Here is a 14,275-nt window from a genome sequence, read left to right on the forward strand (position 1 = left end):
GGTAGGTGGGGGGAATTTTTAATTTACTTGTTTTCATTTTTACTGATATCTTTTATTTTTATATTACTTACCTTTCTGACTGCAGCTTCCACCATTACCACCACCATGACTACACCCCTTCCCCCCCCATCAGTGATCCATCCTTCATAACAAAGAATAAAAAAAGAGTTGGGGTGGGGGTGGGGTGGGGAAAGGAAATCAGCAAAATTACACCAATCTGACTGTATATGCAATAGTCCACACCCATAATCCCTCACTTTGACAAAGAAACTGGAAAGGTTCACTTTTGTCAACTCTTCTCCCAGGACAAGCTTGGTCTTTATCATTATACAGAGTTCAGTTTGGAATACTACTTTGTTGTTATTCTTTTATTTGTTTGTTTGTTTTTTAGTTTTTAACATTTACTTCCATAAAATTGTGAGTTCTAAATTTTCTCCCCTTCCTTCTACTCCCCCTTTCCCAAGACAGTGTGAAATCTGATATAGGCTATACATGTATGATCATATTAAAAATATTTCCACATTAGTCATGTTGTAAAGAAGAATTAGAACCAAAAGGAAAAACCATGAGAAAGAAAGAGAGAGAGAGAGAGAGAGAGAGAGAGAGAGAGAGAGAGAGAGAGAGAGAGAGAGAGAGAGAGAGAATAGTATGCTTTGCTTGATTTGCATTCAGACTCCATAGCCCTTTCTCTGGATGTGGATAGCATTTTCTTTCATGAGTCTTTTGGAATTGTCTTAGATCATTGTACTGCTGAGAAGAGGTAAGTCTATCAAAGTTGGTTATCACATAATATTGGTGTTACTGTGTACAATGTTCTCCTGGTCCTACTCAATTCACTCAGCATCACTTCATTAAAGTTTTTCCAGCTTTCTCTCTTTCCTCTCGGCCCCAACGGCAGCAGCATGGGTAAGTGCTGTGGTCTTTGTACTGCTAGAAAGCTCCAAAGCCACAGGAGAGACCAAAAGTGGCATGACAAACATAAGAAAGCTCATTTGGGCACTGCCTTGAAGACCAACCCATTTAGAGGAGCATCTCACGCAAAAGGGATTGTCTTGGAAAAAGTTGGTGTGGAAGCCAAGCAGCCCAATTCTGCCATCAGGAAGTGTGTGAGAGTCCAGCTGATTAAGAACAGCAAAAAAAAAAATCACTGCCTTTGTTCCCAGTGATGGCTGCTTGAACTTTATTGAGGAAAATGATGAAGTTTTGGTTGCTGGATTTGGTCGAAAAGGTCATGCTGTTGATGATATTCCTGGAGTCCGATTCAAGGTTGTAAAAGTTGCAAATGTTTCTCTTCTGGCCTTGTACAAAGGCAAGAAGGAAAGACCAAGGTCATAAAAATTGTATGATGTCTTTGTCATAATAAAAAATGTTCATGTAACAAAAAGAAAAGTTTTTCCAGGTTTTCCTGAAGTCTATCTGTGCATCTTTTCTTACAGAACAATAGTATTCCACTACATTCATATACCACAACTTGTTCAGTTGTTCTCCAATTGATGAACATCCCCTCAATTTCCAATTCTTGGCCAGCACAAAAAGAGCTGCTATAAATGTTTTTGTACATGTGGATCCTTTTCCCTTTTTTAAGATCTTTTTTGGAATACAGACCTAGTAGTGGTATTGCTGGATCAAAGGGTACGCACAGTTTGGCTGCTCTTTGGCCATAGTTCCAAATTGCTCTCCAGAATGATTGGATCAGTTCACAACTCCACCACTTTGTTGTTATTCTTTCCATTTACATTGTAGCCATTTTGTAAATTATTTTCCTGGAACTATTCACTTCACTCTGCATCAGTTCATAGAATAATTTAGAACTGGAAGTGAACTGAGAGACCCTGAAGTCCAATTGCCTCATTTTATAGATAAGAAGCCTATCTGTAGGCTAAGATACAGAAACTGAGGCACAAAAAGGTGACTTGCCAAAGGTCACACAGCTAGTTAGTCCTTGAGGTAGGATTTGAATCCAGGTCTTTCTGACTCTAGGACATGTTCCCCATCCACTAACCATAAAATGGTGCTTCTCTGAATTTTTCATATTCATCGTTCCATATATCACATGCTATTTCATTCATACAGCACAATTTATTTAGCTATTCTTTGATCAATGGGCAACTACTTTGTTTCTAATTTTCTGTCATCACAGTGTGACAGTGAATGGTCTATGAAGGACCTTTTTGTCTTAGAACTCTTTAGGAGTGTATACCTAGCAGAAACTCATTCTTTTTTTATGCTTTTATCGTTTTTTTTCCCTCTTTCATTTCCTATTAAAGGTTCCTTTTGAAAAAGCCCACTTTGTCTCAACTGAACTAAGGGAAATGAGACTTGTGAACACACAGTGCTGGGGAAGTAGAGAAAGCAACGTGAGGGGAAAGGCTGGCGCTGGTTGTGTGAGCAGTGAGCCCACCGGGAGATCAGGAAAAGCAAATGAAGCTAAAGGAGAGATGAGTAAGGAGACAGATTGCCTGAGAGTCGAGGTTACACCTCCTTGTGCTGGCAACGCTGGTGTGAAAACTCCCGGCCAGGTGCTCAGCCCTTACAAGCTAAACAGCTTAATTTTTTTCTGCCTACGCTGGAGCTCCGAGGAGTTGGTTCACATACAGCAGACACACAAGAGACTGACATAATAAACCTTAATGCCAATTTGTTAATTTACATGGGAGATCTGGCTGGCAAGAAAACCAGTGCCGGTTGTCTACATGGGCTCTCCCTCCTGGTGGTTAAGTCCACTTAGGAGACCAATTTACAAAGAACCAGAAGGTTTCTCGGTGAGCCGAGGATTAGAACAAAGTTGGATTTTCTTTCAGGATCCTTCCATCAAGTTGTGGTAATGTGGTGAATTATCCTTCACACTGGGGGTGGTCTGCCTAAAATATTTGTAACAATCAGCTAGAATCAGAGACTCCCCCTCCCTCTCCCACCTCCCCGACCCCCCATGCACTGCCGGGTATATGCAGACTTTTATCACTTGGCTCTGCTTTTTGCAGACTCCATAATAGTATCCCAGATGTTACAATGTAGTTAAGAAGATGACAGTTTTATTTGCCTTAGTTACATTTTAGCTCGATACATATCCTGGTGATTCGAAGGTACCCTGGCTCTCGAGTAAGATTTGGGGAGTTGTCCTAGTCTCATCAAAACCCGCTTCACAGCGAAGAGAAACCACAGAGATCATTTGCATGAGTGAGAGGTTTGTGCTCTGTAAATTCATGCTTTTTACATATTTATTTATTTTATGTTTATTTCATCTCCCAGAAAATTGGCAAAGATCATAAAGGATGGAAATTGTCAGTGATAGAGGGAATATAGAAAGATTCTTTCACTCGGTGGTGTCCTTAGCACCCGTGGGTTCAATTCTCATCTCTATGCAGATGACTTCCAGAGCTATATATCCAGCCCTAAACTCTCTCTTGAGCTCCATGACTGTGTCATGAACTGCCTATTGGATATTTCGAACCCGATGTCCCATAAGCGTCTCAAATTCAACATGTCCAAAACAGACCTCCTTAGCTTTTCCCCTCTTCCAGACTTCCCTGTTGCTGTGTAGAGCACCACGTTCTTCCAGCCTTCACTCCTCTCTCACTTACCTTTGCACTTCCAGTCTGTCGCCAGATCTTTTTGTTTCTATTGCCACAATATCTTTTGAATACATCTGTCCACTCATCTCTCACTTGGATTATTGCAATAGTCTTCTGATTAGGCTCCTTGTCTCAAGTTTCTTCCCACTTCAATCCATCGGCACACAGCTGCCAAAGTGATTTACCAAAATCATGGGCAAATAATGTCATTCCTCACCCCCAACCCCACATACAGCCCCCTACTCAGAAAACTCCAGTGGCTCCCTATTACCTCTGAGAAAACCTATAAACCCCTCTGTTTGGCATTTAAAGCTCTTCAGAATCAGGCCTGTCCTGATTTCCTGGCTGCTGTGGCATGGTGGATAGAACCCTAGACCTGGAGTCAGAAAGATTTGGGTTCAGATGTGATTTCAGATATTTGTGTTAGCTGAGTGACCCTGGGCAAGTCACTTTACTCTATCTGCCTCAATTTCCTCAACTATAAAATGAGAATAATAATAGCACCTACCTCCCAGGATTGTTGTAGGATGAAATGAAATCATATTTGTAAAGCACTTATTACAGTGTCTAACACATAGTAGGTGCTTAATAAGTGCTTATTTCTTTCCTTCTTACTTCCCTTCATGTACTCTACAGTTTAGTCATCTGTGCCCTGCTTTCTATTCTTCATACGGCGCTCTATCTCCTTTCTCCATGCCTTTGCAAATATTCATCAAGTCTAAAACGCTCTTCCTTCTCACCTCTGTCTCTTAGTATCTATGGCTCTCTTCAACACTTGACTCACACAAAGGCCTTTCCTAATCCCCCCAGCTACTAGTGCTTCCCACTCTAAGGTTACTTTGTATCTACTTTGCATTATGTGTGTGTGTGTGTGTGTGTATACACACACAAATATACATACGCATATACTTTTTCTGTTGGTCAGTCATTTCATTTACGTACAACTCTTCATGAACCCATCTGGGGTTTTCTTGCCGAAGATACTGGAGTGGTTTTGCCATTTCCTTCTCCAGCTCATGTTATAGATGAGGAAACTGAGGCAAACAGGGTTAAGTGACTTATCCAGGGCCATACAGCTATTAACTGTCTAAGGCTGGATTAGAACTTAGGTCTTCCTGACTCCAGGCCTAGAACTCTATTGCTGTACCATTTAGCTATATGTTTGTATATATGTACATACATATGCCACCTATGCATATGTATATACATATAGAGAGATGGGTATATGTAGCTATAGATAGATATATAGATGTATATATAGATATATATACATACATTCATACTATATCTCTCTACCTCATATGTTTATATAGGTATATGTGTATATATGCTGTTGTTTATAAACATATTGTTTATATACATGTGTAAAGAAGTATATGCATATTTATCAAGTATATGAGTGTGTGTGATGTATGTGTGTATATATATATATGTGTGTGTGTGTGTGTGTGTGTGTACATACATACACACATATGTACCTGTATAGGTGTACATTGTCTTACCCATTGTAATGGACTACTTTTTGCTTTTGTCTTTGTATTGCTAACGTTTATGTGAGGCGATCTGACACAGTGGATAGAGTTGTCCTTCCAGTTAGGAAGACTTGAGTTCAAGTTCCACTTTTGATACATACTAGCTGCGTGACCCTGGGTAAATCACCTCTCATGCCCCAGACAACTCTCCAAGACTATAAGTTGCAGAATAGGAACTGAGTTGCATTAGTAAAGGGAGTTCCCTACTCAGAACTCCATATACTGACAAAATCAAAATTCTAAGTATTTATTATTTTCTTTTACTCTCCCAGTGTTTTATCACAGTGTCTGCCCAATAGTAAGGACTTAATAAATGCTTGTTGATTGATTTAATCTCACACCCAGAAAACTGGCAAAAAGGACAAGGATGGGAATAGTCATTGGTGGAGGGATTGCGAAAAGATAGATATAATAATGCATACAACAATACACTATTAATGGAGCTGTGAATTGATGAATAATTTTAATTATGAAACTCATTAAAATGTCCATACTTTTTGACCCAAAGATCTCACTGCCAAGTATATATCCTAAGGAGGTCAATGACAAAAAGAAAGCCTCCATACAAACCAAAAATTAAGAGCAGTCACTATTTGTAGTATCAAAAGACTGGAAACAAAGTATTTTGCGGTACATGTATGGGAGTCCTACTTAGCTGAAAGAAACAATAGATATGATGAATACAGATAAGCATCAGAAGACAAATTATCTGACACAAAGTAAAGCAAGCAGAATCAGAAAAACAGTATAAATGACCGTGATGATATAAATGGGGAAAAAAAACAAAAACAAAATGGTTGAAAGTGAATACTGTCATATGAAAATGACCAAACTTGACCTGAAACAATCAAATTAAACAAGCAATGAAAAAGCACTTAAGTATTTACTATATGCCAAACATTGTGCTAAGCTCTAGGGACACAAAGAAAAGTTTAAAAAAAAACATTCCCTGCCCTCAAGGAGCTTCCATTCTAAAGAGAGAAACTAGATAGATAGATAGATAGATAGATAGATAGATAGATAGATAGATAGATAGATAGATAGATAGATAGATGATAGATATATAGATAGATACATAGATGAGAAAAAGGGAGGGAAAAAGAAAGATGAAGAGAGATAGAGACAGAGACAGAGAGGTACAGAGAGAGAGAGAGAGAGAGAGAGAGAGAGAGAGAGAGAGAGAGAGAGAGAGAGAAAAGAGAGATGGTAGAAACAAAGTAGATAGAAGGTAACCTTAGAGGGAGAGGCACTAGCAGCTGGGAGGATTGGGAAAGGTTTTTTGAAGGTTATGCTTGAGTTAAGTATTGAAAAAGCCAGGGATCCTAAGAGGCAGAGGTGAGGAGGAAGGACATTTTAGGCTTGGGGAATGTTTGCAAAGGTAGGAGATAGAGAATTGTGTGAAGAAGTAGGTCAGGGATGACTGGATTATAGAGTATGTGGAGGGGAATAGAGTGTATGACGAGAGAGGCAGGATATGGCAGGTTGTAAAGAGCTTTAAATGCCAACAAAGGACTTTTGTAATTATTCCTAGAAGTAATAGGGAGCCATTGGAGTTGGGGGGGGCAAGGTGGGAGAAACTTGAGACAGGGTGACTAATTAGAAGGCTATTGCAATAGTCTAGGTGAACTGGGCATGCTGTTGCATGCCTGTGATCTCAGCCACCAGGGAAGCTAAGGGGGAGTTGATTGATCAATTGAGCTCAAGAGTTCTGAGCTGTAGTGGGAGTGCAACTTCTCTGGGTCTTGAAGTCCCCTCACCACTCCCACCACCCCAGTCCTGTGCATTCCTTACAAGGAAAAATGCAGAAATAGTTGAGTCCCAGTTAGCTGTGATTATCGATCCTTTACTGTACTTTCTGATTATAAAATCTTGTAACCTGGGTCAAGTTCTTTTTTTTCAATGAACTCGCACCCTAAAGAAGCTGATTTATCTCCCTTAATTCCTCCTGTCTAGGAGAAGCAAACTCAGAGCCTGAATAGAAAATTAGTGGGATAGAGAGGAACCTATTGCTATTTCTCTTTAAAGTCAGAACCCCAACTCCCAATCAAATTTCTAATTCTCAAGCATAGACAAAATGAGGACACACATGGACACTGAAGATAAAGCATTTTATTTGAAATAAGCTTCCAGTTCTTTCTTTAGTACTCATCTCCCTCTTCTTCCTCCCCTTCCCCTTCCAAACTATCCATGCCCACCTCCTCGTAATCTTTCTCCAGGGCTGCCATGTCCTCCCGAGCCTCAGAGAATTCTCCCTCCTCCATGCCCTCACCTACATACCAATGCACGAATGCCCTCTTCGCATACATCAGGTCAAACTTGTGGTCCAGACGAGCCCAGGCTTCTGCAATGGCTGTTGTGTTGCTCAGCATACACACTGCTCTCTGTACCTTGGCCAGATCCCCACCAGGGACCACAGTGGGTGGCTGGTAGTTGATGCCAACCTTGAAGCCAGTAGGGCACCAGTCCACAAACTGAATGGTACGCTTGGTCTTGATGGTGGCGATGGCAGCATTGACATCTTTGGGCACCACATCGCCACGGTACAGAAGACAGCAGGCCATGTATTTGCCATGACGAGGGTCACACTTCACCATCTGGTTGGCTGGCTCAAAGCAGGCATTGGTGATCTCAGACACTGAGAGCTGCTCGTGGTAGGCCTTCTCAGCAGAGATGACAGGTGCATAGGTTGCCAGGGGGGAAATGGATTCGAGGGTAGGGCACCAAGTTGGTCTGGAACTCTGTGAGGTCCACATTAAGGGCACCATCAAAACGAAGAGATGCTGTGATAGAGGAGACAATTTGGCCGATAAGACGGTTGAGGTTGGTGTAGGTGGGACGTTCGATGTCCAGATTTCGGCGGCAGATATCATAGATGGCCTCATTGTCCACCATGAAGGCACAATCTGAGTGCTCGAGGGTGGTGTGGGTAGTCAGGATGGAGTTGTAGGGCTCTACCACAGCTGTAGAAATCTGGGGGGCTGGATAGATGGAGAACTCTAGCTTGGACTTCTTGCCATAGTCGACTGAGAGCCGTTCCATCAACAGGGAGGTGAAGCCAGAGCCCGTGCCACCCCCAAAGCTGTGGAAGATGAGGAAGCCCTGGAGTCCTGTACACTGGTCAGCCTAGAAATGAGGACGGGGGTGGAAAGGAGAAATAGAAGAATGGACATGATACCACAAGCATGAAAAAGAAAGAAAATGTTTTTTAAATCCTTAAAGTTTTTTTTTTAGACTTTTGCAAAACCTCCACAAGAGATAATCTGAAGTGAGCAAAGGGCTCCTTTTTGCTATCCCTCAAAGAGAAAAACACTATCTTCTCATCTTGCTCCCCTTTCACTCTGGAAAAATTCCTGACATTCTAAGGGATCAATTTTCCTTAAACACTCTAGGCATGACTTAAAGAGCCAGTCTATCCCCTTCCATCTTCCTAACTTTAGATTCCCTCTGTTTCACCCTATTTCTGGAAGTCCTATGTATTAATTGATCAACAAGGAAAAAGGGTGGTCTTTTGCTCCAGTGAGTCAATCACTGGATAATCAGCAAATGGCCAGGGCAAGTTGTATCCCTTTCATCCATTATAACCAATTATTGAGATCCTTGGGATTCCACTAGCTACATATCTGTAATCACCATGTAGGATTTCCCTTAGGGTATTTCTGGATTTCATAGCTCTCTCAACCAATCCACTGGCCTCTGTGTCTTGAGCTTTTACCCACCATGTGTTTTGCACTGTAGTGGGATATATACAAGATATGATTTTAAAAAAATATTCCCACTTTTCAATCCTGTTAGAGGCCAGACATTCACTCAGTCCTTATTCTACTTCTGGGATCTCAAAAGGGCACTTTATTCTTAAAGTACAATTTCCTTTTTCCCTGCCTGATCCTGCTTCTTCTCCATTGCAAGGGGAAAGAACCTAGCTATCCTGATGCCCCATGACCCTCTTCTTCTTTGAATAGGCAATCCTTACCAGCTTTCGGATTCGATCCAGTACCAAGTCAATAAGTTCTTTTCCAATAGTGTAGTGGCCTCGTGCATAATTGTTGGCGGCATCTTCCTTGCCTGTGATGAGCTGCTCTGGATGGAAGAGCTGGCGGTAGGTGCCAGTCCGAACCTCATCTGCAATGAGCATAAACTTTGGTCCTTCCATGTCTTATGGTCTGGTTGGGGATAGAGTAGCTAGAGACCAGGGGGCTTGAAGCCACCCTGCCTTTGTAGCCTCATCTAGAATGTGGTTGTAGCTATGCCCTTCCATTCAATTCAATAAACATTTACTAATGATAACATATGCAAGGCAGTGTGCTTTACTTTGAAGTTGGGGGGGGGGCGGAATAGAGGATCATCTTGAACCAAAGTGGGCCCTTGAAGCTTAGGGACTAAAAGGCAATCTATATCCTCAGAGTTTTAGCTCCAATTAGTTCCAGTAATAAGGGAAACTAAAAATAAGGAACAGTTACAGCTCCTAAGTTCTCTAGTAAGATTAAAACATCTGGATGTGGTAACTAGGGCCATGGGTAAGGTCATAGATGGAACGGAACTCACCAATCACTGTGGGCTCCAGGTCCACAAAGACAGCTCGAGGCACATGCTTGCCAGCCCCAGTTTCACTGAAGAAGGTGTTGAAGGAGTCATCACCCCCTCCAATGGTCTTGTCACTGGGCATCTGCCCATCAGGCTGAATGCCATGTTCCAGGCAGTACAGCTCCCAACAGGCATTACCAATCTGCACACCAGCCTGACCCACATGAATTGAGATACACTCACGCTAGGAGAGAAGGGAGGAAAGAGTACTTGTAGGAGAGAGAAGCTGGTCTTGCCCAGAAGAAGGTTGCCTTCCTGCTGAGTACAGATTATCATAAAATTTTTAGGACTAGAAAAGACTGTAGAAAACCATCCACTCCAAAACCTTAATTTTACAGATAAGGAAATTGAACTCTGAGAGGGAGAACTGAAGCTCCTGGGATGGGGAGAAAGGTCTAAATAATCCAGTCTTTTTTCTGCCATAAGAATTTTCTGGTGGCCAATTTATGAAAAACAAACAATTCAACCAACAAGTATCTAATATGTTTATTACGCAAGGTATTGAGAATTAAAGAAAACAATAACATTGTCTTTGCCCTTGAGGGGCTTATCAGAAGTAGGATCTGATGCTAGGTCCCTGGATTCCTAATTCAGCGCTGTTCCTACTGTGTTCCACTGAAAGGGAGTGTGTCTCAGGCATTGGGAATAGCCTGTGTAAAATGACAGAGATGTGAGAGTATGGGATGAGAAAAGGGAAACGATTAGTAAGAGTTTGGCTGGGATGCAGAGACTGTAAAGAGGAGTAGTATGGAATTGCACTGGAAGAGAAAGTTGGAGCCAAATTGTGGAGGGTCTTAGGTGAAGATCAAAAGAGCTCATATTTTATTCTTGAGAGTAACGAGGAGCCACCAAACGTCCTTGAGCAAGGGAGTGGCATGGTCAAACATGTGCCTTAGGATTCTGGCAGCTATTAGAAGTTCTGGATGGGGAGAAAGGGGTGGGGAAGGATGATGCAGGGAGATGCATTTGGAAGCTATTACAATGATCCAGGTAAAACATGATGTGGGTCTGAAACACAATGGTGGTAATGTGAATAGAGAGGAAAGAATGGCTGCCAGGGATATTTTTGCCAAGATAGAATTAGAAGGACTTGGCAATGAATGGGGGAGGGGAGGGAGGAAGAGGGAAGTGTCAAAGACAAATTCAAGGTTTCAGCTTAAGTAACTGGGAGAATGGTTAACGCCATCATTAGAACTAGGAATGCTGCTTAAAAAAAAAAAGGGAAAAAAGGGGACAGCTAGGTGGCGCACTGGATAGAGCACCGGCCCTGAAGTCAGGAGTACCTGAGTTCAAATGCGGTCTCAGACCAAACACTTGACACTTACCAGCTGTGTGACCCTGGGCAAGTCACTTAACCCCAACTGCCTTAAAAAAAAAGAGAGAGAACTAGGAATGCTGGAAGGACGGTTTTAAAGTAAAGATAACGACTTGTTGGATTTGAGATGCCAATTGGGAATCCAGATGGAGTTATTGAACATGCCACTGGAAATGTGAGATTAAAGCTGAAGGAGATCAGATGTTGACTAGAGGGTATTAGATTCTAGGGTGCCCCCAACCAAGTTTGGAGCAGAAAGGCTGAAACCCTACAGGGGAGTTGTGGATTGGGAAGTCTTGGCTCCAATGACTAAGCATTTTGGAGAAAGTTGTGCAGAGCCTGGCAAAGAAAGATACAGTTACTTCCTGCCAGAAAGGAAATGAGGGGTCCTTTGAGGGAGCGGAGTGACCCAAGTGAGAGTGCAGGAGACAAGAGATAAGGAGGAGGAAAAGTAGAGAGGACAGCCTTTTTTGTTCATGTTTAAGCTAGAAAAATCCATAGAAAAGGCAGAAAGTAGGCCTGGAATCTAGGAATACCCAGGTAGAGCTCAGTGAACATGCTGAGACTTTTTTCTCTCTTAGCTATGAATGTTTCTGGAGTATAATATGTCTTCAGAAAAGGTCCCCTGATTCCCTCATCATGTGACTTAAGACTGGTGGTCAAGGAAGTCTTGAATTTTTAGTCTTTGGTCTGAAGCAGATCTGGAATGGTTTTTGAGGCCCAACAGAGAGAAAGGAAAAAGTAGCCCCCCATGCACCTCCAGAGCATTCTGTGGGGACTAGAGAAGCTAAACTCTTTTCTTGCCTCCCAATTTTGCCCCTCCCCCAACTCCCAGATTTCTCAGGATTTAGAGATGAAAAGACCTTAGAAAACATAAGATAATAGATTTAGAGTTGGGAGGGACCTTGGCGGCCAGCTAGTCTAACACTTTCATTTTACAGATGAGGAAACTGAGGCACAAAGAGACTAAGTGACTGGGCCAAGGTATACACATGTGTAGAGAGCAGAAGATCTGGGATTTGAGCTAAGGCCCTCTGATTCCAAGGTCAATGCTCTTTCCACCAAACCACACTAATCCAACTCCCTCAACTTGCAGATAAGGAAACTGAGACCTAGAGTGGTTCTGACTTGCCAAAAGTTAAAGTTAGTGAATAGAAGGGCTAGGATTCAAACTCAGGTCCTCTAGCCCTATACCCAGCAGCTCTTTCCACTGTACTACACTGCCTCTCTGTCTCAGAGTAAGAATGAAATGAACTCTTAGTTGGTATTGGCCTATAAGGTGGAAGTTATTCCTATCCCCTAACAACAATGGTGTAGAAAGAGTTCCATGGGGTTAGCATGATCTGGTATTCATGGCATTGATTGAAATGAGTAGAACGTTAGGGAGATGCAGCTGAAAAGATAGATTGGAGCCAGATTGCAGAGGGCCTTAAATATTAAGCTAAGGAATTTATAATTTGCCCTATAGACAATGGCTACCAAAAGCTAACTTCAAATGAAGGTGTGATATTGTTATACCTATGCATGGGATAATTACCTGAGAAGCTGTCTGAAGGAGGTGTTGAGGAGGAGATGCATTCAGATGAGAACAGAGGGATCAAAGGGAAAGGAAAGCAGATATGTACACTGGAATTTGTGGAGAAAATGAGGAAAGCCACTTCTAAAGAGGATTTGTCTTAATTCACAAACAGGTGGTCAGGTAAAAGGCTGACCTGGGTCCATTTCAGAGTGTTTTGGAATAGGTTCCTGGAGGACCAGACTCTATATAAAAATTTCTGGGCACCTTCTGTGTTCTCTGTAATTGATATTACTTTTGGGGGGGTACCCCTGAACTTCTTGTGCTCACCATTCTTAGCTGAAAGAGTGTGCACATATAGTTCAGACTCCAGGGTCCCATTCCCAAAACCTATCTCCCCATTCCTAAATCTGCTCCTCCCTAAAAAACAAAAAGCAAAACCAAAAAACACCTTTTTTCTTGACTTTAAATCTCAACTGTCTCTAGCATACAATCTCAACTTTTCATATAAATGTATACTGTTTATTCTGTAGTTACTCCTTCTCCTAGCAACACACCATAGCACACCCCAAACACAGACACAGATACACACGCCGCGTGCGCGCGCACATGCGCGCGCACACACACACACACACACACATGCCCCACTACTCTCAAGAGAAGCTACCTGAAGGAGGCACTGGGGAGGAGATATATTCAGACGAAAGCAGAAAGGTCAAAGGGAAAAGGAAGCAGATGGGTAGCTCCATTGGAATTTGTGGGGAAAATAAAGGAATCCACTTCTAAAGAGAATTTGTCTTAAGTCACAAACAGCTGGTCAGGTAAGAGGCTGAGGTGAGTGCATTTCAGAGAACTTTAGAGCAGATTCTTGAAAGCCAAACTCGAGCTTTCATGATTAAAGAAAACAAACTTTCTGGGCTCATTCTGTTTTCCCTATAATTGCCATTACAGTTTTTTGAGGAACCCCTGAACTTTTTCTTGTGCTTGCTATTCTTAGTTGGGAGAGTGCAAATATGGTTTAGACCCCAGTGGCCCATTCCCAAAACCTGTCTCCCCATTCCTAAAACTCCTCCCCCCTCAGAAAAACAAAACAACTTTCCTCTTTAGTGGTAATTTCTCCTGCCTCTGGGACACTCATTCTTTCACAGAACCAGAGATTGTATATCGTGCAGTTGCTTCTCCTCCTAGCAACACACCAGAGCACACCCCAACACACACACACACACACACACACACCCAATACTCTCAAGATTTCCCTTACACTAGCAAACAGCCCCACTCTTTGACCCTCACCGTGGGTTGCCGGTGACCACTTAAGCCCCTGCCTTAGACTTACCATCCTGCTCTGATGTTGTATGCCAAGTGAGGCTTCAGGAGTGATAGTGATCTGAATGAGTGAGAACAGCCCTAGAGATTCCTCCTTATACTCTGGGTTAGGCTCCCGAGGGGGTGTGTTGTTAGAAACAACCCCAGGGGGTCAGACTCGTTGACTTAGTTACCATGGCTTGATCTTGAGCTTGTTTGGCCCACAGCCCAAACAGAAAGGTGGGGGGTGGAGAAGGTGCCCTGAGCCTCAGTAACAGTGGGCATGGTAACAGGGCAGGTACACAGAGCGTATATTGTCCCAGCCTGTTTCCTGATGTAACATCCTAGAGGCCCTCATAGACTAGAGGAAAATGCCTAGGGGAATTCTTCCCTTAAACTCTAGCCCCAAATGGCTAGTTGGAGTTTGGGGATGGGGATGAAATGCCTGCATGGA

At 42.5% G+C, this 14,275-nt stretch overlaps 1 protein-coding gene and 1 pseudogene across 1 annotated transcript; one reads left to right on the top strand and one right to left on the bottom strand.

Moving 5' to 3' along the window:
* The first annotated feature begins 455 nt into the window (after nt 1-455).
* On the top strand, nt 456-1,383 carry LOC110219421 (small ribosomal subunit protein uS12 pseudogene; annotated as a pseudogene).
* A 5,810-nt stretch (nt 1,384-7,193) lies between these two features.
* Nucleotides 7,194-13,953, bottom strand: LOC110219478 (tubulin alpha-1D chain-like). Its single transcript, XM_021002855.2, is given in 5 exon segments — nt 7,194-7,800; nt 7,802-8,227; nt 9,075-9,223; nt 9,647-9,869; nt 13,853-13,953. Coding segments are annotated over 5 exon segments (1,359 nt in total). The 5' UTR covers nt 13,856-13,953; the 3' UTR covers nt 7,194-7,242.
* Nucleotides 13,954-14,275: the final 322 nt, after the last annotated feature.

The sequence above is a fragment of the Phascolarctos cinereus genome, unplaced genomic scaffold, assembly GCF_003287225.1.
Source record: "Phascolarctos cinereus isolate Bilbo 61053 unplaced genomic scaffold, phaCin_HiC Scaffold_7;HRSCAF=346, whole genome shotgun sequence".
Lineage (NCBI taxonomy): Eukaryota > Metazoa > Chordata > Mammalia > Diprotodontia > Phascolarctidae > Phascolarctos > Phascolarctos cinereus.